This window comes from Labeo rohita, chromosome 14 (assembly GCF_022985175.1).
Source record: "Labeo rohita strain BAU-BD-2019 chromosome 14, IGBB_LRoh.1.0, whole genome shotgun sequence".
NCBI lineage: Eukaryota > Metazoa > Chordata > Actinopteri > Cypriniformes > Cyprinidae > Labeo > Labeo rohita.
Window position 1 is genome coordinate 790,550 of NC_066882.1, and position 27,490 is coordinate 818,039.

The following is a 27,490-nucleotide window of genomic DNA, read 5'->3' on the forward strand; positions in this document are numbered from 1 at the left end:
GCTTCGGCGAGTGTCGGTCTGCGGGAGGAGCTCCACAGACAAACCGACACACAACCCCAGTGGAAAATGTGAACGGAAGATTCGGGATTGGGAATAAGGACAGAAAACCGCCACAAGAGTGTCTCTCTGTGGATAAGATATGATATCTGAGAGGATAGAGGCGCTGGAGGTGAGATATTTGCTAGATATTTACCGCGTTCAGCTGAAGTTCCTCACAGAGTCACCGCGTCTAAGCTGAACGCGAGAGACGCGACGCGACAAACTAGAACGCTTCCATTATGATCAACGCAACGCTTGCGGCGCCGACAGCAGGAGCGTTCTGAATCTGGTGTTGACGCGTTGCGTCGCGTCTCTCGCGCTCAGAGTAAACGCGGTGTTTTAGTCAGAATAGCCGTTAAAATAACCGTCACGTTTCAAATAGATGTTTTTAAATTTAAAGACGAATGTCTCATGGACTGAAACCGGGAGCCCGTGTAATGTGTGTGTGTGTGTGTGTGTGGTGTGTGTGTGTGTGTGTGTGTGTGTGTGTGTGTGTGTGTGTGTGTGTGGGGTTCAGAGTCTTTGTCACCCGGGACGGGCGGAGCTCGGGTTTGGTGTGTGACCCGTTACTGTAGGTAGGTTGTTTTTGTCGCGTTCTGGTGGGTGTTTGAACAGATTGGTTTTGGGTGTTTAAAGATCCGTTTGAAGAATCGCGGCGCTCAGATTCATTCGGCCCTCAAAATAATTTACTCCGGTGACCAAAGTTTCCATTAAAACAATAGTGGCTACAGTCGTGATTCTTACCACAGTAAAACTCTGCTAACTTATTAGTATTAGCAGCTGTTGTCATCAGATAGAACGTAAAGAAATGGGACAGTTTTTAAAACTTTGTCAAACACTGTTTTTTTTAAATCCTATATTAATTTACTGTGATTTTACAGTAACTGTGGTGATTAGGCTTTGTTGGTTTTATTATTTGTCGACAGCCATGACTTGACATTTTTCCATTAGTAATCTTTGGCTGTGTCTCAAAACCTAGTCAGCAGTTTTTGGGCTATATTGAGTTTTTGGAGCATCGTTTGTGAATCAACAACATTTTTTGGGATATCAAAAGATCTGTTGTCAATCAGCAATATTTTTGGGGCATCATAGGATCCATTGTCAATCACACCAGTATTTTGGGGCTTTATGAGATCCACTGTCAATCACTAGTAAAGTATCATAGTCAGGTACTAATATTTTTGGGTCATCATTTGTGAATTAACAACATTTTGGGGCATTTAAAGATCTGTTGTCAATCGCCAATATTATAAGGGTGTAAATGTTTAATTGCCAATGATCATTATTTTTTGGGGGGCATAAAGTTATAGTCAATCACCAATATTTTTAGTGCACCAAAGTATCAATTATCGTACATTCGCAGCATTTTAGGATGACCGATATTCCAAGTCGTCTCTAAGATTCCCAAAAATGCTGCTGACTCACGAGCTGCTTGGATGCTTGATTCTCTCGCACTTATTGAAGTGTTTGTGTTTCTCCTCACACTTGGCTCAGTATTTGCATATGTTTCAGTGGTTCGTTGCTCTTTTGAATGTTGGCCAAAGTGCTTTCTGCATGTCTGTGTCATGCCAACCAAAGAAGCCTGTGATGCTCCACAATTACAATTTAGGTGATGAGCACCCACTGATTATTTTTACACAGGGATAAAGTCAGCACGACTCTTTGTTTGCAATCTAATTTGCTGATAAATTAGGTGAAAAACATGTTTTTCATTGATCATTTACATTTATGCTTTTGGCTCATGCTTTATATATTTACGGTAGGAAATTTACAAAATATCTTCATCAAGCATGATCTTTACTTAATATCCTAATGATTTTTAGCGTAAAAGAACAATTAATCATTTTGACCCATACAATGTATTTTTGGCTATTGATTCAAATATATCCATGCTTCTTAAGACTGATTTTGTGGTCCAGGGTCACAAATCAACTTGCTTTGCATTCAGTGTACAGTTGATCATTTCGTGCATTCTCTTGGGAATTGAACCCATGACCGTAGCATTGCTAGAACCATGTTTGAGCTACAGGAATATTCACTGATGAAAATGGAAATGTTCATTTGCATTTATGCTTTAGGCCAGTGCTTTATCCAGAGTGACGTACATTGCATTCAGTGTATGCATTTGATAATTTCAAACCCATTGATTCCCAGTTCATTAAACCTATGAATATTACATTGTTATAATGCCATGTTTGAGCTAACACATTTATAATCAAAGGAAAGTCCCACACAATAGAGGTTTTTGAGGTGTCAAAGTGTCATTTGAAATCATACTTTTTTTAGGACATTAATACACTTTCAGAGGTGGATCAAGTTACTGAATGTTGATGAATAATTATGAAGATGATTGTGTTTTTCATTAATTGCATTTATGCAATTTGCCAGTGCAGTACCTAAAGAGGCATACTTTGCAGTTGATGTATACTTTTGAGCAGTTCATGCATGCCCTGGGAATCAAACCCATGACCATTGCATTACTAATGCCATGTTAGAGATAATTGTTCACTTTAACATGTTGCAAGTAAACAGTGTGAATTACATGTTTGCTTTAATGGGACTGTGGTGTTTGTTTCAGGGTGTTTCATCAGTCCGTTAAAGTCGCATTATGAGAAACACTGTGATCTCAGAGACATGGATGGATTTGATGGAGACCTCGCTGTGTAGGGTGTGAGGATTCAAGCCCATCGCCTTCAGGCTCCAGTTCTGCAGTCCACTGGTCCTGTGTTTATCAAAGGGAGGAACTGTCACTCAATCTCATCGTGATGATGAACGGGTGTCTACGCAGATGCTCTCTCAGGGTTTGAGCATGCCCAGTAACGTCTGAACGTCACCCTTGACCCGCAGGACACAGATCATGGCCCAGACCAGCCTGCTGCAGGGCAAACGCTTCTACTGCCGAGAGTGGGTCTTCCACAAGATCCAGCACTGCCTTCAGGAGAAAACCAGCAACCTCAGCGCTCCAGGAAGCGCAGAGCCGCTCAACCCCGTCGGCGGGCGGGGAAGGGCGGCTCGTGGGGCGTCTTGCTGGTCGGCGGTCCCGGCAGCGGGAAGACGGCTCTGTGTACGGAGTTACTGTGGCCCAGTTCGGTTCACGGAGTCCACCGCGGCCTGCACCAGCACTGTCTGGGCTTCCACTTCTGCCGGGCCGAGGACTCGGACACGCTGTGCGTGAGCGGCTTCGTCCGCGGTCTGGTGTCTCAGATACGCCGTTCGGGACTCGTGCCGGAATACGAGGAGAAAGTGAGAGAGCCGGCGGTCCAGAGCGCCCTGCAGCCAGGAGAGTGCGAGAGAAACCCAGCTGAGACGTTCAAGAGGTGAGCAGCATTCGTTTGGCATTTGGAAGAGTCGATCTTTCATCTACAGCTTTGCGTCTCTGATCAAGACACTGGAACATGGAATTAGCATAAAACATAAAAAACATGGAATTTGTGAAAAATAAAATGAAATTTAAGGAAAAATAATTCAGATTTCATAGGGCTCTTAAAATGTATTTTTTCTTCAACTTTTAATAAATTGCTGTTAAATTTTAAGTATTATGACTTCAGTTAGATATACATGCTTTTTGACCTGCATTTTGAACTAAAAGTTTATTTAACCAATAAATAATTGAAACACATTGAAAAAATAAATTTCTTATTTCAGATAAATGCTGTTCTTTGCATGTTATCTTTGGAATGGAAATGTGGATATTTTATTTGTAAACATCATACTTTTTTTTTCTCTTATTTCAGTTAATGTCATAAAACTAGCAGGCTAAGCCGGCAGTAGTACTGACAGTGACTGACAGTGAAGATGTGAAATGCCAAACCGAATCAACAGAGTGAATCATTTACACTGGAACCACCACCATTGATTCATACTCACGACTTCAGTAATTCAGTTCAAGTGATTCACTAGCAAAAACCAAATCAAAAGAGCCATATTCAAATTTATTGAATATATTGGATTAATGATCAAATGAATCTATGTAACATTTTTTCCTGCTGTTGACAGTATTTTCTTATTTACTGAGAGAGGAAAAAGAGAAATCACAAATTCTTTAACTCTATGTCAGCAAAAAAAATAAAATAAAATAAAATAAATAATAATAATTAAAGCTCTATCCATTGTTGAAATTTCTGTTTTGGAAATGTATGCAAATTAGTGCACATTTAATTAGACAATGTCTTATGTACATATATAAACATAGCATTTCAGAAAACTTGTGTAAACTGTGAAAGTACGGTGGTATTTATTAGTTTACTAATTTAAATATTTACCATATTCAGTTGGGTATCCTATGCAGTTTTGAGGTAAATGTATGTTTTAGGATTATAAATTATAATATATTTCAAGTTAAATCAAACATTTAATTTTCTGTATGTATTTTTTCAAAAGAAAAGGTGAAATACTAGTGAGCTCAGCAGCTCTGGAGATCAGAGAAAGCAGATGCTGAAAACACCACAAGCATCACACATGCTTTAGTGTGTGCAATAGATGAAACTATTGCTCATTCACTCTGATTCACACTGCCTTGCAGAAATCGGTGTGTGCGTGTGTGTGTGAACTCATGTCTTTTGATGTGTGTGTTGATGTGACCTCGAGTGAAGGTCTCACCTGCAGCTCACACATGAACTCTGTGAACTCTACAGTTCTGTTGAAAGTAAGGGAAGATCTGTAGATGATTGTAGGAGCTCTACATTTGTATTAAGGGTTTATGATGTGCCTAAATTCTGAGTCAACATCTGATTTATTCAGTTACAGTTCTCTCTTCTGTTCAACAGTTTGGGGTCAGCATGTTTTTGAAAGATGTCTCTTCTGTTCGTCAAGGCTGCATTTACTGAATCAATAATTCAGTAAAAACAGTAAAATATTATTACGATTTAAAACAGCTGTTTTCTATGTAAATAACTTTTAAACTGTAATTGATTGCTGTGAGCAAAGCAGAATTTTCAGCATCATTACTCCAGTCTTCAGTGTCACATGATCCTTCAGAAATCATTCTAATATGCTGATTTGCTGCATAAGAGACATTTCTGATTATTTTCAATGTTGAAAATCGTTCTTACTGAAAAAAGTATTAAATAAAGTTATAATAATATTGAAGGTTGGCAGTATAATTTGGGTTTGAAAAAAGTAATTAAAAACTGTTTTGTTGTAATTAAAACAGAATGTGTTTTGCTCACAAACAGCTCCTTTTAAGGTTCAGGTTGGGTTCAAGTCGTGTTGATTCACAGGGTTTTGTTTGTAGGCCGGTTTCAGCCGTGATCTTACAGACCTCAGATGAGGATGTGGTGTTGTTGTGGAAGGAAATGCACAATGTGGTGGTAAACTGAAGCCCATTGATCAGGTCTGTGTTTTTACTGCGGTCAGCAGGCAGGTTAAGTGCTTTCACTGCTGATCAGTCATGCCGGGACATCTTCAGACATCTTAACGTGTCAGAAAAAGCGGCTGTTTAGTATGTGAGTGTTTCATCAGTGTGCACTGAATGCTGATCCAAAACCAGAATCTGTTAATTTACTCCAGGGCAGACGGGTTTATTGGGGTCTGCTCATGCGGTGATGGAACTAATGAAGGATGAACAGGGTGGAGCTCGGTTCGTCTCTGTCGTTCTCTGAGAGATGATTCAGCAGTTTGTAGTCGATGGTTCAGACCACATTAGATGAGCGAGACAGACTCTCTCTTTCTCTCTGAGCCGATGCTGATGTCGGTGCTCAGATTGTGAATCTGTGAACGTCTCTCAGCCTGCGTTTCCACAGAACAATGATGTAATTGATTATGATGCGTGAACGTTGTGGTGTTGGTTTGCTAGTTTGAATATCACAGTCATTTAATCAGTGTCTTTTTATGCATTGGTTTATGATGCGGCACAGATGAGCGTCTGGTTCACTTTTCTCTGTGCTACAAAATTGACTTTTAGTCAGTTTTATTTATATAGCACTTTTCACAATGCAAATTGTTTCAGCTTTACAGAAGGTCTTAATATCCTCATGCCCTATAGTTGCATTTAGTTACATTTTGTGATGATATAAGGAATAAAGCAGTTGAGATGTGCTCTATACTACATATTGCTTTATGTGAGTGTACTTTATGTGCATAGAGTTATTCATTTGTACTTTGATGATATTAAGGATTAAGAAACCTGTAAGGTTTTGTTCAGTTCATAACAGTGTGGTTTAGTGATAAGCCTAATTACTATTCGGTGACGTGTGTCACTGCCGCAGTTAAATGAATCATGTCTCTGTTGTTCTGATTGACTGCTACCTGACAATCTGCTGTGTTTCTCTGCTCCAGTGCATGCTGGGAGATTTCAGGCCATGCGCCCACACGCATGCACAAACACACTTTGTGTCTGAGCACCGCTCTGTTAATGTGTGTATAACGTGGGCCGAATGAGACTCAGTGAACGGCCATATTCAGACTCGTATGTGTGTTCAGTCGCATGTGCAGTATTAGAATAATGAAGCAGTGATATGATGAGTGATCTGAGTGGTTTACGGCTGCTGGTTGTGTAGAGACAGATGAGATCAGACGTGCACATTAGTCATGATTTTACTGTACAAATATCAGATTTAAAAACAAACAAAACCTCATGTGAATCTTGTGCAGTGATTCCAACAGTGATGATCGAGTTCATTTAGTTGAACTGTGTGTGATATAATGACTGAAACGAGCAAGAAATTAGTGGACAAACACATGTCAACAGACTCTGATGAGAGTGAGTCATGAAAATGGAATTTATAATGCAGAATATCAAGAAATTTGGCCAATTTTTGGATGACTAAATCAAAAGTAGGGCTGTACACTTATTAAAATCCCAATATAAACTAGTGTCTGAATATTAAAGCTCATAAACACTGCTGTGTAAATGTGAATCTGCATGTTGTGCGTGCGTCAGTTTGCTCTACTACACATACTAAAGCACGTGTGACACAAGGAGGACGTGAACACATGAACTTCATCTTCAGAGCTGCTCTGAGAGTCACTTCAGCAGCATCTAATTTGAGAAAACTATTGCCAGATACACACTGAAGATCTTCACTACACAAAAATTAATACAAGGTTATTGCAGTTTTATTACCAAAACAAAAGTTGCACCACAATTAAAGTTTAACTTGAAGAAATTGTAACAGAAGATATTAATATTGCATATAATTAAAGTGTCAAAATAATCATAATTTGAATATTGTTGTTATTATACTTTTCAGTTAAATTACTATTATTATTACTATTACATTACTATTATTTCTGTTATATTGAATGTTGTTGTTGTTGTTATTATATTATTATATTATTAAAAAATGTTTTATTTTTTTTTAACAGAATATCACAGTGTTTAATATAAACAGTTAAGCTCTGTTGTGCAGAAAATTTGCCAAAATATGAAAGGAATTGTTACATTTGATGGCATTTTAATTTAAAAGAGAAATTTGACTCATTTTTTTCACCACCATTTTTGATAATAAATTTGTATTAATTCACAAAACATCCTCTGATTTCTGAAAAAAAAAAAATGTTGACTCATTTTATAAGGGTGTATCATTGGTAATGTAATTAAACCATTAATAACTCAATCATATTTAATGATTAATTCTTATTTAAAAACATTAATTGATGTGTAAAAATGTTTCTCCTGGAATAATTTTAGAATTTTTATCATACATTTAAATGAAAAGATTCTATATAATTGTTATTACTGTTGTTACTATTGTTATTTTAAGTATGTATGTGTATTTTTGTATGTTAATGGTTTTATTTATTTATTTTTAATTCTGTTAATTTTCCTATGACTATAGCTAATGCTGCTGATACAGCATTAAATGAATGAATCAGTCAATCAATCAATCAGACAAACCAAATAAAAAAAAATAAAAAAATACAAAAAATACAAAACTTGGAAAAATTAAAAACAGATTTGTGAATCACTAACAAATAAATAGCTGAATCTGACCGATGTCAAAACTTTTGTGAATGTTGTGTTTTAAAAAGTGTTTTATTCATCTGTGTTTGTCTCTCAGGTGTGTGTTGCTGCCGCTGTTGAGCTGTAAGGCTCCGTCTCAGTCTCTGTTTGTGCTGGTGGACTCAGTGGACGAGGGCTGTTTGAGCGGGGACAGAGATCAGAGGTCGGCAAACATCGCCGAGCTGCTGGCTGCCCATCACGAGCTCTTCCCGCCCTGGCTGCTGCTCGTCTGCTCCGCACGCCGACAGAACAAACACATCACCAAACTCTTCACAGGTGACGATCTCTACCTCAACCTTGCTTCTGAGCCTGAGTGCTGAATAATCAGATTATTCCTTACATTTACATCACTCATCAAATCAAATCAGCAGCTGTACTGAATTACAGACTTTGGGATTTTGAGTTTTGTGTATGTATGCATCAGTCTGTTTTTGTGTTACTTTGCATAAAAATGAATTATGTAATTGGTGTCTTTTTAGGACTAAAGCAATACTGCAGTGTATTCATTTGAAAACATAATGTCTCTCAATGCTAGAAAGGAAAGGCGTTGTTGTGTGTGTTTGTGTGTCTGAGAGTCAGTCGAGATCAGACTGGATGAGTTTCTCAGCGCCTGCAGCAGGAAATCAGCACCAGATGTGTGAATATTTCTAATGAGCAGAGAGACAGTGAGCGTGTGTTATGTGAGGACAGATAAACGCGGCTGTTTGATTTGGCCGTATGCGTTCGGTCTGAAAGAAAAGCCTTCATTGACAGAGTTTGTTAAATCTGTTGTGTGATTTTCCTACTCTGTCGTTTCTTCAAACCCTTTGCTTTTTTCTACATTTTTACATTTTTGAGGCATTTTGAGGCTTGTTTTTATTTGAAATAGAGCTTAAGTTTTTAGTTCTTAAAAACATGTAATTTTACCATGAAAAAATAGCTGTAGAATCTGGCATGGCACTACGAAAACTGCTTGATTTAGTTTACATTGGCACTTGTTACATTATAAGCATCTTTTGGCTTGTTGTTTGGGCTTTGCTCATAAAGTGTTCCAAAATATTAATTAATTAAAATAAGAAGGTGCAGGTTGTGATATTTTGTTCTTATTTGCAATATAAATGATTTGGATTTATTTCAGTTTATGAGCTTGTTCTTGTTTGCTGTTTTTTTTCCCTAACAAGATCTGCCAACAGCAATGAGTCATATATGTCATTTAAAATGATAGTTCACCCAAAAATGAAAATCTGCTGAAAATGTGTTCACCCTCAAGCCATCCAAGATTAGGATGAGTTTCTTCATCAGATTTGTAGAAATATGTCATTCTTTCTCTCTGCAATGAATGGGTGCCGTCAGAATGCAAGTCCAAACAGCTGATAAAAACATCACAATAATGCCCAAGTAATCCACACCACTCCAGTCCATCAGTTAATGTCTTCAGAAGACAAAAGAAACAAATCCATCATTAAGATGTTGTTAACTTTAAACCTTCTCAAGATGCTGTGGATTACTTGTGGATTATTGTGATGTTTTTATCAGATGTTTGGACTCGCATTCTAACGGCACCCATTCACCAATCCATTAGTGAGCATGTGATGTACGTGGCCATTCAGCCATTGATGTGTAAATGTGTTTTTGGACAAGATGTTTTCAGTTTAGTTTGAGTAAATGCTCTTTCCTTCTCTGTGGATTTAAGTTTCGAACGTCTGGTCAGTATGTTTTTCTAAAAGACTGAAAATATGAGCTTCGTTCTCTCCGTTTCATCTTGCAAACCACAAGCTGATATTAGCGCTGCGGTGTCCAGTTGTGCAGTCATTTCGCAATTCTTTGTGTGGTGTTTCTGATGACATCACTGCTGGATTGAGAAGAAATTACTTGAGGTTTTTAGTTGTTTGTGAACAGGAATGTGTGTGTCTGTGTGTGTGAATGGTCTCAGCACAGAAAACAGGCTGCAGGCTTTGAGAATCCAGGTCAGACTGTAGTAAAAATACACTCGGGTTGTGTGTGTGTGTGTGTGGTGGCTCACAGTAAACATCCGTGACCAGTAAACACTGACCTTAGACCAGAAGTTCAACAGAAATCCCGAAGTGGTTCATGTCCAGAGTTAAAATCAGATGCATTAAACCGCAGATTATAAACACCTGCTCCAAAGTCAACATGACATCAACATCCGCTCTGTTTACTTTCTGAATAACGTGTTCCTGCTTTTATTGTGCACATTATTGCATTGTCTGCTAATGTAAGGCTGCTGGTGGCGAATGTTAATATTGGCTAGTAGCATCATAGTAGCAAATACAGCTATGATCCAATCAGATCCAATAGATAAAATCACGATTTCACACTGAGTGTTTTATTTTCTTAGAAATTCATACTTTTATTAATCAAGGATGCATTTAGTTGATCAAAAGTGTTCCAGAAGATTTCCACTTGAAATAAATGTGGTTCTTTTGAACTTTCTATTTATCTGTGAATCCTGAAAAATAAAATGCATCACAGTTTCCACAAAAATATTGGGCAGCACAACTGTTTTCAACACTGATAATCAGAGATGTTTGTTGAGCAGCAAATCAGCATATTAGAATGATTTGTGAAGAATCATGTGACACTGAAGACTGGAGTAATGATGCTGAAAATTCAGCTTTGATCACAGAAATAAATTACGTTTTAACAGATATTCACATAGAAAACAGTTATTTGAAAAGGTAATAATATTTAACACATTTTCCTGTATTTTTTTAAATAAATGCAGCCTTGACGAGCAAAAGAGACTCCATACAGTGATTTTACAAGCATGTAGTTGTGCTAAGCTCTTATGAGGCATAAATATGAGTGTCAGTTTATGATCTTCATCACAGTATGCAGAGTCTGATTGAGACGCTGATGCAGCAGCACAACTGCGTTTTGTGAGTCGGGTCAGATGTCAGATTCACCCGCCTGCGTGACACGCACACGCTTATTCATTAACACGTTTGACCGTTAGCAGTGTTTGGGTGTGAGGGGCAGATCTCTGTGACCTCTGTGCCGTTCCCATGGCGACGGGGGCTCGGGGGTCAAAGGCTAATCTGTGGGAAACAGTGCAGAACTGTCTTGTGTCGCGTTTAAAGTGGAGTTGGCACATCTAATTTAAGCTGAAATACCAATAAAATGAATTCTTCTTAATACAAATTGCAATTTGTGATCAGAAACGAATATCTGACCCTGGACCCCAAACCTAGTCATAAGGGTCAGTTTTGTGAAATTGAGATTTGTACACCATCTGAAAGCTGAATAAATATGCTTTCAAATTGATGTATGATTTGTTAGGACAGGACAATATTTGTCCAAGATACAACTAGTTGAAAATCTGGAATCTGAGGGTGCAAATATAATCTCTAAATATTGAGAAAATATTATATATATTGTCTTAGCAATGCATATATCTAATCAAAAATTAAGTTTTGATATATTTATGGTAGGACATTTTCAAAATATCTTAATGGAACATGATCTTTAGTTCATATCCTAATGATTTTTGGCATAAAAGAAAAATAGATCATTTTGTATTGCTACAAATATACCCATGCTGCTTATGACTGGTTTTGTGGTCCAGGGTCACATATGCCAGCAGTTGATAACCAGTGTTAATCACTTCAGATGCTTCATCACGCTGTGTGATTTGAGTGAACGACACAGTTCTGCTGTTTCTCTTTCAGAAATGAAGAAGTTACCTCTATTACAATAACCATTTTCCAACATTTCACACACAAATCGCAATGATGGTGAAGCACAAACAGATGTGCAGTGATGTTCGAGAGTCACATAGAGAAAGCTGTTATTTAAAATCTAATTTAAACCTGAAAATGAACAGCTTTTAGGACTTTAGAACGTTTTTTTCTTTCTTAAATAGGAAAAGTTCAGGAATATTTTGCACAATTTCTGTGTAAATCAAATTAGCAAGTTTGAGATTAATAATGCAATGCATTGATAATATAGATCTTTGTGTATTACATTTTTTATTTATAATTGAAATGTTAATTTTTAAAAAACATTTTTATGAACTTCTGTGTATAACAATTGTGAAACTTGTTTAAACAGTTGTTTTTAAAATAAGAACATTATGAATAAGAACATTTTTTAAAACAGAAAATGCAGTAAAACTACACAAACATACAGTAAAATTGTGAAATATTATTACAATTTAAAATATGAGTTTTCTATGTGAATATCTGTTAAAATGTAATTTATTTCTGTGATGCGCAGCTGAATTTTCAGCATCATTACTCCAGTCTTCAGTGTCACATGATCCTTCAGAAATTATTCTAATATGCTGATTTGCTGCTCGTTTTTATCAGCTGTTATTGGTGCTCAATTATTAATGTGTATGCATGTGTATACAGGCACAGTGAAGAACTAGAAACACAAAAAATGGCACCTAATGACAAAAAGGTTGCTGACTCCAATATGCTTTTGAATTTCTCATAAATGAATGGTTCATTTTCCGCTTGCAGTGCTGGGAATCACCACAGATCAGAAAGAAAAACACACACTCATACACAGGCCCCTTGTCTACAGGTGAAGTGTATATCTGCTCCCTGAGTCTCCACAATCCCAAAGTTTCCTTTCCCTTGGAATTTCGCTCTTTCTTTCTTTCTGTCTGTCTGTCTGACTGTCTGTCTCTCTCTGGTCAGGCTGTTTTATATTGTTGTTGGTGACAGGCCAGACTCTCCAGCATGAGGTCCAGGAGCATATATATGTGTGTGTGATCATATCCTATCATGCTCCAAACTGCTGATTCTGCCTTAGTAATGCAGTCCTTTTAAAAACGGCCTCAAAGCCGCACCCTCCGTCTTCTGTCCGTCTCTCCGGAGAGAAACGCAGCGCACATTTAACCTTGAGCTGGCAGAGCGAAACCCTGTGAAGTGATCGAGAAGAGAGACATCATGCTAATGACTAAAGTGCAGCTCTTTCTAGTGGAAGGGATTGAAGAAATACATGCTTCATGTTGGCAGAGAGAACAGGAAGAGTCTGGTATCTCTTTTTCCTGCAAACATCCCGATCCTTGAGCTGTCATCAGACTGGTGATGAGCCTCTGTCCTGATTTGGCTGAGACCTTTTTTTTATTTTTTTATTTATTTATTTTTTTTGGACAATTGTTTTTTTTTGCTGGCCAGGTACATGAATGTAAATATAAGAATTACTACATAAACAATGTAAATATAAGAATTACTAAATAAAGACAAAAGGAATATTATTATTGTAATATTTTACCATTAACTAAAAAAATTACACACATAATTAAATTATATGTACTGCTGAACATTTTTATTTATATTATTTTATTTTTGATCTATATTTATTTTTTATTTATATTTATAATAATAATTAACTTTTTTTTATTGTATTTACAATAATTTTATTTAATTTTAATGTATTACATATTAAAGAGTCTAGGTTATTGCTGACAACAAAGTAGTTTTGAACTCAGAACAGTGAAATCAGACGCATTTTTCATCTGTAATTTGAATAACAGTCAATACAATGTAATTTGTACTAAACTGTAGTTGAATACAATGAGAAGTAAAGCTAAAGTAAAACATCTAGTGCATTATTATACTACGGTATCATTGCATCTGGTTCAACAATAGCGCAATAGTCTTTCATCTCGGTCTGCAGCAGAGAACGTGTCTGTACATGATTTAATGTTTGTATATAATGATTTTAGTTGTCTTTCTGTGTGAGAGCGGCCTGGTCCTCTGACTCAACACACCGCTGAGGCGTTTGTGTGTAATCTGAACACTGTATTTGGATCTGAACACACACACTTGAGCTCTGAATTGGGCGGCTTGCGTTTGGGAAGTTTGCTGATTCAAGTGTATTTTAGGAAACTTTGCTCTCTTCGGTAAGAGCTCGACTGGCGTAATTACAAACGCGGAGCAGCGGACGCTTGCATGTTCTCGGGCGGCTGTGGGCGAGCGATGTTTCATTCATGCAGAACCCTCACCGCATGTACAGAGAGAGAGAGAGTTAAAATAGCACGTAATCAAGACACATGTGTGTGGGGTTTAGGGTTTCTGTGCCGCTTTAGCATTTCAGACGGACTGGAAAGACCACATCAACGGCAGATGATCTCAGAAACACCCTCTTAACTCAGACGCAGGCCTGCAACTAATGACTGTTTTGATCATTGACTAATCAAACCATAATCTTACCTATAATGTTCATGTCAGCTCTGCTCAGGAGATGTAATGCAGCTCTCAGCTACTTTTAGTCTCAGGATTTAAAAGACAATTAATATTTAGTAATATTGTCGATTAATTGAAATAAAACCACAAATCACAATATGGTTTAGTGCAGTTACAATTCACAAAGGCAGTGATTTAGTTAAATAAATACATGCATTGTGTGCTTCAGAGTGAATGATTACGTGATTTAAGGGCTCCCTGTGGTTTTCTTTCAAAAATAAAAGGTTTAACTTTTATTAATTCTTTTTCTTAAACACATTATTTTTTATTTTACAATAAAATATTACAATAATAATATTTTGTTTTGTTTTTATTTATTATTATTATTACTTTATTAGTATACTTATTGTGCAGCCCTAGTCCAATATTAATATTTCTTACTTAGTTTTTATTTAGTATATATATATGTGACCCTGAAGCACAAAACCAGTCTTAAGTAACACGGGTATATTTGTAGCAATAGCCAACAATACATTGTATGGGTCAAACTTATCAATTTTTCTTTTATGCCAAAAATCATTAGAATATTAAGTAAGATTTTGTAAATTTCCTAGCGTAAATATATCAAAACTTCATTTTGATTAGTAATATGCATTGCTAACAACTTAATCTGGGCAACTCTAAAGGTGATTTTTCTCTCTCTTGTCCTATTGTCCTATGCTAACAAACCAGATGATGTATAACTGTTTTTTGTGGTTCAGGGTCACATATTTTATTTTGTAGTAGTAGTAACAATAATAATAATAACAACAACAACAACAAATAATAATAATAATAATAATAATAATAATAATAATAGTTTAGATTTTTATATTTATTTAGTAGTAGTACTATTAATAAAAACATTAATAACTTATTATTATTATTATTATTATTATTATTATTATTATTATTATTATTATTATTATTATTATTATTATTATTATTATTTTATTGCCATATTTATGCATTCACAAAATGTTGGCTGAATTGTGCAGCCCTATTCCAATATTAATATTTCTTTAGTTTTTATTTAGTATATATATTTTTTATTTTGGAGTAGTAATAATAATATTATAATATATTGTTAATATAATAATATTTAATAATAATAATGGTTTAGATTTTTTTTATTTAAGTAGTACTAATAATTTTAAGAAATAACAATTAATAAATTATTAATATAAATTATGGTGGCCACATTTTGTGAATTTGTTTCATAATTGATTAATTTTGCAACATTGACACTGTTATTTTTCAGTCTGTTATTGTAAAGCTGCTGTGAAATCTGTATTCTATAAACCGCTGTAGAAATAAATGTGACTTGACTGAATGTTTCTTTTAAAATGCTTCTGGAGATTAGTCTTTAGACTTTGGGATCTTAGCAAATCTGAGAACAGTCTGAGACATTATTGAGACGTGAGATTGCAGAGATGTTTTTCCATGAGAACCACCTGAGAAACAGGAAACTTAAGCAAAACTGCTTTACAGGCAGTTGAGATATTGAGATCTCGTTTGTGAAATCTCTCATTCCTGTGGGAACACAAGCATCTGTATACGTGCATGTGAAGTTCACACACCCGAGTGTTGTTCACAATGGCCACTCCTTATGTAAGCACACCTGTCTGTCGCTCTATCGCATGATTGATGAATTCATTTATGCTGGAAGATCCAGTTTCCTCCCAAACTGCCTGCAGCATCTCCTGAATATAACAGCACTGCGTCTGTTCTCTGGACGGTGGATGTTGTTGTTCGACGGCTTTATCAGCAGGTGTTGCAGATTTCTGACCTGTCGTTCAGATGGGACAAAAACGCTGTCAACAGTAAATAAACTTGCATCTCCAAATGATTTAATGAGGCAGAAATATTGTGTTTTAAAGAAAAGACAAAACGTGATCTGTTAAATAGATCTGCATGAATAAAGCTTGTTAAATTACTATCATCAACAATAATGCTCAGAAGAAAAGAAAAATCAATATAGACCTACACTGCTGAATTAATTTGCTGTATTAGTTTAACAGAATCGAATCAGTTACGTGGTCAAAATGTTGCAATTAATTCATACATGTGATGCAATGTAGCATTATTAAGACTAAGCAAAATAAGAAGAATCTGGCACAGAGCTACATTTTCTTCATTGGAAACATGGAGAACAGGGTCACAATGGTCACCGGCATCCTGTCGGGGTTTCCTCGACCTCCCGCCTCTGATTGAAAGTACATGTGTTTGGGAGGATGCTGAAAACATAATGAAAGAGGTTTAGTTGGCTTTAGTTTTTTTTTAGAAGACTAAAAAGATGAACTCTTGAAATGCCTCCAGTACTTACTAGACAGTAATTTGTAATCCGTATTCTAAACCCGGTGAACTCTTTAACCGGTGGCGGCTTTCCAAACCCAACATCCCTTCAACCCACTTAAACAGATGAGTTAGTTACGTGCCGGACCCGCCGGCCAAATAACATATTTGGGTCATCTGTTCCACTGCCCCACTTTTAGTCCCCCAACAAGGCCCCTTCCTCTTTCAGCCTTTCTATTTCCTTCATCTGGAGTCACACAGACTGAAGGCACAGAGACTGTTGTGTGTTTTGAATGCAGGGTGAAGGTCTGGGTCAGTTAGTTCACTAATGACAAAAACAAGCCTCAGAGGGGACGGGGCTCAGGGAGAGAACATGGGTTGTAAACTGCACTACATGCTATTGACCAGGCCAACATCATTTAAAGGTTATTGCTGTAAACTGGAGCAAAATGTTATGTAATAGAGCGCAACAGTCAGGTTTTGGAAATAAAAATATAATTCATTTTCTCCAGAGCGGCATTATTTTTAACAATAGCTGATAAGTCTTCTACAGACCTCTTGAGGTTGTTAATCGATTGTAAATGCTTTGTTGAACCAATCTGCTCATATGAATTCAACATATTTTTTAATGAATCATGTTTAATAGCAGAATTCATGATGAAAACTACATTACCCATGATGCTGTTGAGGAAAGTCCACCAATCAGTCTTAGCAAGGAAAGCGCACCAAAGTATGTATTTAGCTCCGCCTATTTCCACAAAGCCCCACCCACTCCCAATGACATAATTGAATCATTGCTTTCTAAATACTTACATATTTGTATCCATATTTTTTTTTGTATCCACGTTGTTTCCAACAAATTTAAATTAATATCCACATTGTTTCCGCATTGTATCCAACAAATTTAAATTAATATTTTTATATTTCTCCAGCGTTTTAATTTTATTAATGTAATTTGAATTCTTCATGGGATTCTAGGTCTTTCCTTCACTAAAGATGTTAAGAACGCTTGTACTTTTGGTCTTATTTGCCTTTTTGCTTCAAATCAAAGTTTGTAATGTTGGCTTGGTTCGTGGCTTATAATGCTTTAACAAAGACTTTTTAAAAATCCCCATGGGAAAAATACCAGAACCACCGCCGCTGAAGAGTGGGTGGGCAATAATGCACTTTTATAGCTGGATATTAAAAGCCAATGGTATGAAGGAGGAGAAGAAGAAAAAAGATGGCACGAAGGCGGGATGATTGTCCACAGGTGTGCCTCTGTTGTCATTCATGCCCCGGTTTAGATTTCACACAGGTTTTATTTGGGAAACCTCAGCTGTTGACTGCAGCCTCGGGCCTTAAGCACCCAAGACAAAGAAAATAACTCCTGAGCCCTTTCAGAAAGATGGACGTTATATAATCTCATTCAAAGGGGTTTTGTGAACTTTTCAGACTCTAAGGGACCGGCCAGGAAAGATGTAATCTGTATTCTGTTTTTGTGTTGCTCCTGGTTTGTCTTTCTGAAGGACTGAAACACTTTTCTGGGGTTTGGCTTGAAAAGAGTATTGTATTTACTTGGGATTGTTGTAAACACGCTCCTTTTAGACAGGAAGTATGCCTATTTTTATCCTCTTTCCCATAGAAAATGGACTCGTATAGATTGTATAAGTGAGCGACTAATTAAATGACATGGAAAAGGAATGTTTTGCTGCTCTCCCACCAGTGGGGCTACACAAAGATGGAGACATATGTGAACGACCTTAGAGGAGTTCATGTTTTTTCCTTTCCTTTGACCTCAGCGAGTCTGAGTCCATGGGAACTGTAAATAAAATCTGTGCATAAAATGCACAATCTGCCCTTTGGGCAGCTGTTAAACATGCATGCCGACCCCCAAAAAAACGATGGAATGTGCACTTATCTAAAGCAGAATGCCTTGACATCTGCTGGCAGAAGTACTTGTTTGCAAAACCCTTGGTTCTGTCTTGTTTTATTTTGCAAAAGTCTTTTTACAGTTTATGTGAAACTCTTGAGTGCGCCTCATACTTGGTGAAGTTGCAGATGTGACCTAGTTCTGCCACAGGAATCATTATACGTCTTGTTTTATTTTCTAGAGAAAACAAAGCAAATTCCAATCATCTTTTCTGCAGGAAAACTGCCTTTATCTGTCACTGCTGGACTTGAGTTTTGTATATTGTGCATGAAGATGAAGGTCCCTGTGTGTGTTTGCAATGCTGCTGATACAGTTGAGTGCATAAGTTTACATTCCTCTTGTGATATCTGCAAGATGTTTAACATTATAAAAATGCATTTTGTTTGTTATTTCGTATTGGCTTGATGAAGCCGTTTCACATAACAGATATATTCCACAAAGCAAAAGAAAGACTGAATGAACAATAATGATCCTGTCTTGAGTAGTGAAGTTGCCACTTCTTTTTTTTTTTTAAAAAAAGCACACAATTGAAACACACACAGACAGACAAAGCTATGATAGGTGCAAATGTTTATTGATAAGACAAGATGCTAGGAAATAAGGGGTGAAAACTAAATTGTTAGTATTTTGTCTTGTGGTAAATATAATCTTTGTCATGCTTGTATGAGTTCTGCAATTTAGGAGACAAAAGGGGTATGCAAACTCAAGTGTACATTTTATTTTTGAACACACGTCTTTTCAATGCGAACCTAATTTGTTTACCTAAAACTTAATCTTTTATGAAAGCACATGTCAGATTGTGGCTGACATCATCAGATCAAATATGCAAAGTCAGCGTTGTCTGCTTGTGTCCCAGTTTTCTAGAATTCAGTAAATGCCATGAAATTCTCAGGCTGATACTCACAGATATCTATAGCTGTCATCTTACTGATTTTGTCTTTTAATTTCTTCATAGAAAAACCTCACTGTGATCAAATGTGACCACTAGCAGTCCTCTGCAAGGACTTCAGGCCAAACTAATCACCTTTTGTTTCTGTCCTTCTTATAGGATTCCGAAAGATCAGCCTAGATGACCTACGGAAGGCCTACATTGTAAAAGATGTGCAGCAATACATCCTCCACCGCCTAGACCAGGAGGAGGCCCTGCGGCAGCACCTCACCAAGGAGACGGCAGAGATGCTGAACCAGCTTCACATCAAGAGCAGCGGCTGCTTCCTGTACCTTGAACGTGTTCTTGACGGAGTGGTTGAGAACTTCATCATGCTGCGTGAAATCAGAGACATCCCGGGGACACTGAACGGACTCTACCTTTGGCTCTGTCAGAGACTGTTTGTCAGAAAGCAGTTCGCCAAAGTCCAGCCCATCCTAAATGTGATTCTGGCTGCCTGCAGGCCACTCACTATCAGGGAGCTCTATCATGCAGTCTGGACTAAAAACATGACTTTGACAATGGAGGACTTTCAGAAGAAGATGGACATTCTCTCTAAGTTGCTCATTGATGGACTTGGGAGTACGAAGATTTTATTTCACTACAGCTTCGCTGAATGGCTCTTGGATGTTAAACACTGCACACAGAAATACCTTTGCAATGCAGCAGAAGGACACAGAATGATGGCCATGAGTTACACGTGCAGAGCAAAGCAGCTTAAACCTTTGGAGGTGCAGGAGTTTGCCTACCACCTGATCAACTCGAACCTGCAGATCGAGCCCTTTAATCTTGCTCTTTGGATGGTGTGGAATGGCACCCCTGCTAAAGACTCCCTGTCCACTTCAATCCCAAAAGAACAGGAGGTACTCCAACTACTAGTCAAAGCTGGGGCTCACGTCAGCAACGAAAATGACCACGCTTCGTGCATTTTGCAACAAGCCTTGGAACGCGAGGACTCCATTAGAACTCTACTAGATAACGGTGCTTCTGTTAATCAAACCGACTCCAACGGGAGAACTCTTTTAGCCAATGCTGCATACAGCGGAAATCTGGATGTTGTGAACCTCCTTATCTCCAGGAGAGCAAACATGGAGTTGGAGGACAACCATGGACAGACAGCACTTACTTTGGCAGCTAGACAAGGCCACACCAAGGTGGTCAACTGCCTCATTGGGTGTGATGCCAACATCAATCACACGGACCATGATGGCTGGACTGCCCTTAGGTCCGCAGCCTGGGGAGGTCACTCGGAAGTTGTGTCTGCGCTTCTGTATGCAGGCGCTAAGGTGGACTGTGCGGATGCTGACAGTAGGACTGCCCTGAGAGCTGCCGCTTGGGGAGGTCACGAAGATATAGTCCTCAATCTTCTTCAGCATGGAGCTGAAGTCAACAAGGCGGATAATGAAGGACGAACGGCATTGATCGCCGCAGCATACATGGGCCACAGAGAAATTGTAGAGCATCTGTTGGATCATGGGGCTGAGGTCAATCATGAGGATGTGGATGGCAGGACGGCACTCTCCGTTGCTGCTCTCTGCGTGCCAGCCAGTAAAGGCCACGGCGCGGTCGTGAGCTTGCTGATCGATCGTGGAGCCGAGGTGGACCACTGCGACAAAGACTGCATGACCCCGCTTCTGGTGGCTGCCTACGAAGGCCATGTGGATGTGGTTGATCTGCTTCTAGAAGGAGGAGCGGATGTCGATCACACTGATAACAATGGGAGAACGCCTTTGCTTGCTGCAGCGTCTATGGGACACGCTTCTGTTGTCAACACTCTGCTTTTCTGGGGTGCGGCAGTGGACAGTATTGACAGTGAAGGCAGGACCGTCCTGAGCATTGCATCCGCACAGGGGAACGTGGAAGTTGTCCGAACTCTGCTGGACAGAGGACTGGATGAAAACCACAGAGATGATGCAGGATGGACGCCATTGCACATGGCCGCTTTTGAGGGTCACAGACAAGTATGCGACGCTCTCATTGAACAAGGTGCCCGCTGCACAGAGGTTGACAACGATGGACGTATCCCTTTGATTCTGTCTGCCCAAGAGGGTCATTACGACTGCGTGCACATCTTGCTGGAGAACAAGTCGTGTATTGACCAGAGAGGGTATGATGGGAGAAATGCTCTCCGAGTTGGGGCACTCGAGGGACACCGAGACATCGCGGAGTTGTTGCTGAGCCACGGGGCAGATATTGACTTCAAGGATGCAGACGGACGCCCGACTCTTTACATCCTGGCACTTGAGAATCAGTTGGCCATGGCGGAGTACTTCCTCGAAAACGGAGCCAATGTTGAAGCCAGTGATTTGGAAGGCAGAACGGCCTTGCATGTGTCATGTTGGCAAGGTCATGTAGAGATGGTCAGGTTGCTAATCAACTACCATGCGGACGTGAACTCATGTGATAACGAGAAAAGATCTGCCCTCCAGTCGGCAGCTTGGCAGGGTCACATAAAGATTGTTCAAATCTTAATTGACAACGGCACCGCTGTAGACCACACATGCAACCAGGGTGCCACAGCTCTGGGCATCGCCGCTCAAGAGGGCCACATTGACGTGGTTCAGACTCTTCTAGAGCATGGTGCGGATCCTAATCACGCTGACCAGTTTGGACGCACCGCCATGAGAGTGGCAGCCAAAGGTGGACACACCTCCATAATCAAACTCTTGGAAAAATACGGTGCCACGAGTCTCAATGGCTGCAACCCGTCTCCCGTCCACACCATGGAGCAGCAAACACCCGCTTCGGTTGCTGGGAAAGTACAGTCACTCACTATAAAGTCCAGCAGCTCTGGAAGCACAGGAGCTGGCGACGTGCATTCAGCAGGCCGAGGACAATCCAACGGACCTGTTCATGCTTTTAGCTCACCGTCTGAATCTCCAGACTCAACCGTGGACCGGCAGAAGTCCTCTCTCTCCAATAACTCACTTAAAAGTTCAAAGAACTCTTCGCTGAGGACCACCTCGTCCACTGCGACTGCCCAGACTGTCCCCATCGACAGCGTCCATGCCCTTTCTTTCATTGAACAGATCCAGCAGCATTCACTGCCTCGCAGTCGCAGTCGTCAATCCATCGTTTCTCCCTCCTCCACCACTAGGTCCGTCGGCACTCAGCCTGGCTCTCCAACCAGCGAGTTTGACTGGAGCCAGGTGAAACCAGGCCTCAAATCCACCAAAGCGTCCAAGAATGGCCAAAACTGCTCAAACAAAGGAACATCTGGTGAGAAGAAGAAGAGCAAGAACGGCTCTTATTCACAGAGCCAGGTTCTTGAATACGAACTGACTCAGTTTGATAAAAGGCTTGTGCTTAATAAGCCGGTGTCCAACATTGCAGTGAAAGATCCTCAATGTAAGATCATGGTGGGAAGATCCAGTACTCTGGATTCTGTCCAGTTGCAGGAGCAGTTTTATATTCAGACTCAGAGCTGTGCGGAGAAGAAGAGAAATGGCATTATGACCAACCCCAACTACCACCTACAGGGAAACCAAGTTTTTCTTGGGAGAGTTTCAGTCCCCAGAACTGTTCCCAGCAGGGGCCACCAGGACCTTCTGGACAATTACCCAATAGGGGAGACGGAACTAAGCCTGAAACAAGCCCTACAGCTTCAGATTGAAGGATCGGACTCTGGGTTAAACTGCAAAAAAGAGACGCCGTTATAACTGGTGAGTACATGACGTTTTAAAGACTATTGTAATTCGAGTTGGGAGATTTTGTGGCTGAAAGCACATTTGTAACTTACATTCACAGTATTATTAGATTGTCATGTAGATTTACAGTGTATTATTACATAAAGCTGCAATTTTGCAGCGTTTATAGCAGTGGTTATAAATGTTATAGAGGTGCAGCAAAGTCAGTGGTTCTCAAACTATGGTATATGTACCACAAACTTATAAATGCTACTATTGTGGTATAATTGTGTTTTTTAGGTGCTCTCTAACTACAAAGGGCAGCATGATTTTTAATCAGATAGGAATATTAATCAAAATCTGGTCTTTGTTAAATACAGGCACACAACGTCATAAGACGTTGATATTTCGTTAAATTTCAGTTGTGACGATGGGTGACCAAAATTCAGTGTCAGTTCAATGTCAATGTTAATTGGATGTTCAACGCTGATGTCAGCTGACGTTTGTAATTTGTTGTTTTTGGGTTGTGTAACCACACTCTAAAAAATGCTGGGTTAAATATGGACAAACCTAGCGATTGGGTTGTTTTGACCCAGCAATTGGGTTACTACCCAGAAGGTTGGGTTAAACATTTAACCCAACCACGGGGTTATGTTTAACCCAGCATTTTTTAGAGTGCAAAATCCAACGTTAAGTAAATGTCAAATTGATGTCAAATCTTGACGTCAACCCGATTTTCATTCTCAACCAACATGCAGCGCCTGACCGATGATCTGACGTTATATTTACGTCTGGCGCCTGCTGGGTTGGTTTTAGTAGAAACTTGGTGACTAGGTGGTACTTAGGCACTCTGATTTGATGAAAGGTGGTACTTGGTCTGCAAAGTTTAAGAACCACTCATCTATGTATTGTAAGAATGCCAATAACTTCTCAAACACTGACCTAAGTAGTTTTGATGCCGTTTCAGATGTCTTAATCCTAATTCGTCATTCAGAAAGAGACTGTGCCAAAGTGAACGCATTCATCCGCAAAAGAACTGAAACCATTTTCCACACTTCCCTGTGGAACATCTCAAGAAGAAAGGAACGCGAAAGAACCGAAGAGGGGTTATCGGCCAATGGTGATGCAAATTCATACTCGTGCCTGTCGATGCTCCAGCCTTCTTGTGGTGACCATGATGCACACAGACGCTTTTAATTTAATGCATTAATATTTAATAGGCAGTGGATGCACTTTCTTCCTTTTTCTTTTTTGAAAAAATCTTAATTGTATTTAGTTTTTTGCATTTTAATGCTTTGTTTGTTTATCAGAGTTTACTATAAAAAAAGAGAAATGTTTGTTTTGTCTTGACTTGTATAAGTGCAACTGACAGCAATGTGCCGCTGGAGTACGTTGTTTCCTCTGACAGATTTCGCGAACTCTCCGTCGTATTCAAATCTCTTCAGTCTCCATTAGTCCTTCAGTGCACTCATAAAATCACGAAACCAGTCTTCGTTTACTCTTCGCACGTATTTATTTCAGAGAAAAAGCCGCTTTCGTGTGCTGTATTTGCTAAAATCATGGTGCTATGTTTTGGCGTCGCCTATTATAATTTTTTTATTATTATTTTTGAACCACAAACGTCTTATTACATCATTTTAAACTCTATATTATGTTTGTAGCATTATTGATGCCCTTAAAGAAGAGTAACTCTGGCTTTACCGTACTTCATTATTTAGTCCCTGTGGGACCTGTCTTTATTTGTTTGTTTGTTTGTTTGTTTGTGTTTTTCTCTATTTACATAATTGCATATTTAAACAACCGACGGTGTATCGTTAACTACAGAGTTTGGTGCTAAATGCAGAGTCCTCAGCGATTTAAAGAGAAATGCAACAAGCGGTGAGAAAATGCGGCAGGCGACGTCAGGGACTTCTGATGATCAGGTCAGAGAAAGGTCATTGTGCTTTTTACTCATGCCAAGCAGCGAACCGCAGTAATATTTGGATTTCAGGACAGGGTTTGAAATGTATACTCCTCAAGCCAAAGTTAAAACACAAAAAAGCCCACGGTCTTGTGAAGCCGGATCTCATGTCTCCGAGCCGCGGCTCTCGGTGGGGGAGGGAGAATGGGGCGGGTGTGGAGTGGATTTCAGACATCTGTTTGCTATGAGAGGAGACGCTCAGTAAGGCCATATTGGGTGTAACTGCATCAGAAAGCTTGTCCTCTGAAGAATTACAGAAAGCCACTTTACTAAGCCTAGGACAAGGACGAACAGAGAATGAGCCTTTTAAGATGAAGATGAACCCTGGACAGTATTCAGAAATCTCAAGCCATCTGTTATGCTGTTGTTTTGTTTTGTTTTTTCTTCTTTGTTCAGCTGTTTTGGTTGTGAGCCTGGAGTTCATTTCAAGAGAAGGTTGATTGTAAATAGCTGACCGTGTACATTGAAAACTTTCACATTTTGAAATTTAATTTCCTGTATTATATTGAGCTGAATTTTCTGACATATTAAAGTGCTTAATAAACATATCTGCTTTTCTGCCAAAGCAATTCATTAAGTGTTTCTTCTTCATTTGCGGTGTTGGTCATTGCTCTTGTTGCTCTTGCTGGTTTGACAAAACTAAACCCACAGACATGCATTGAAGGAGGGACTCGAGCAGCGTAGAAATGCCCTGGGACAGCGATTTACACGGGTGAGCATCATGCATGTTGTCTTTACAAATATCAGATCTACTTTAGAATAAAGGATTAGTTCACTTGCTGAACAAAAATGTACAAGTCATTTACTCTTTACTCTTTCTTTCTTCAGTTGTAAAGAAATTGTTTTTTGAGAAAACCATTTTAGGATTTTTCTCCATATAATGGACTTCAATAGTGCCTTGAGTTTGAACTTCCAAAATGCAGTTTAAATACAGCTTCAAAGGGCTCTAAACAATCCCAGCCAAGGAAGAAGGGTCTTATCTAGCAAAACGATTAGTAATTTTCTTAAATAAATTAATGTTTATACACAAATGCTAATCTTGTCTACCTCTGCAATATACATGAGCACATGAGTGCACTCTGGTTCATAACAGTTAGGGATTGTCTCAAAACTCCCATCTCATTTTTTCCTCCAAATTCAGAATCATCCTACATCACTGTTTTACCTTTTTTTTTGTAAAGGCCGTTTGATCTTTGCATGTTCACTTTGGAATCAGTGGGTCGGTACTTCTGCAACGATGTAGGATGATTTTAAAGTTGGAGGAGAAAATGAGATGGGAGTTTTGAGACATTGCCTAACTGTCTTGAACCAGAATGCACAGAGTATGCATGCGCATCGCAGAGCTAGACAAGATGAGCATTTGAGGTTAAAAGGGATATAAATTGTAATTTTTATTATTATTAGAAAATAACCGATTTCGCTAGATAAGACCCTTCTTTAGATTTTAATTTAGAGCCCTTTGAAGCTGCATTTAAGCTGCATTTTGGAAGTTCAAACTTGCAAACATTCCTGAAATGTTTTCCTCAAAAAACAATTTATTTATGACTGAAAGAGTTACTCCACCCCAAGATGAAAATTTTGCCATTTATCACTTACCCCCGTGTCTTCCAAACCCGTAAAAGCTTCGTTCGTTTTAGGAACACAATTTAAGATATTTTGAATGAAAACCGGGAGGCTTGAGACCGTCCCATTGACTGCCAAATAAATACCACTGTCAAGACCCACAATAGTATGAAAGGCGTCGTCAAAATCTGCCATCAGTGGTTCAATCTGAATTTTATGAAGCAATGTTCTTTATTCAACAATTCGTTTCATCCGCTGGACGCAAACAATACAAAAAGTATTCTATTCTCGTTGCTTCATAAAATTCAGATTGAACCACTGATGGCAGATTTTGACGACGCCTTTCATACTATTGTGGGTCTTGACAGTGGTATTTTCTTGTCAGTCAATGGGACAGTCTCAAGCCTCCCGGTTTTCATTCAAAATATCTTAAATTGGGTTTCCGAAGACGAACGAAGCTTTTACGGGTTTGGAACGACATGGGGGTAAGTGATTAATGACAAAATTTACATTTTGGGGTTTAGTAACCCTTGAAGAAAGAAAGACATGAACATCTTGTATGACAAGGGGGTGAGTAAATTGTCTGTAAATTAAAATGCATTTTATTGCACTTAATCTGTTAAGTCTGTAGATTTCAAAGGTTGTTTGTCCACATCAGCAGCACTTGCACCAAACTTAATATTCTGAAGTTTTTTATTTTTATTTTTATTTTTTTGTAGTTAATTATGCCATATTTGCATATTTAAACATAACATTTCAGAACATTTGTGGTGAAAAACAATTCATCAGCTGGTGCGAGTATGGTGGGATCTAATAGATACAAATTTTTATCCTATTTACCTGTAGTGTCTTTCCTTTAAATAATTTCTCTGTTTTCTATGTTTGTAATTTCTTTGATAACTCTGACTGTAAGTTGCACACTATTCAGATACGGACACTGTGTTCTGATTCGACACACGGCCTGTAGACACCATGACAAAAATGCATTGTGTTGATGTTTTTTCCCTGTATCTCAGACTAGATCTCATACAGAAAGGAGCCAGCGATAT

At 38.7% G+C, this 27,490-nt stretch overlaps 1 protein-coding gene across 1 annotated transcript; it reads left to right on the plus strand.

Moving 5' to 3' along the window:
- Window positions 1-25,594, plus strand: ankrd50 (ankyrin repeat domain 50). The gene is given in 6 exon segments (XM_051127836.1): window positions 1-169; window positions 2,618-3,035; window positions 3,038-3,356; window positions 8,040-8,257; window positions 19,413-22,954; window positions 23,886-25,594. Coding segments are annotated over 4 exon segments (4,215 nt in total). The 5' UTR covers window positions 1-169; window positions 2,618-2,896; the 3' UTR covers window positions 22,952-22,954; window positions 23,886-25,594.
- The last annotated feature ends 1,896 nt before the right edge of the window (window positions 25,595-27,490 follow it).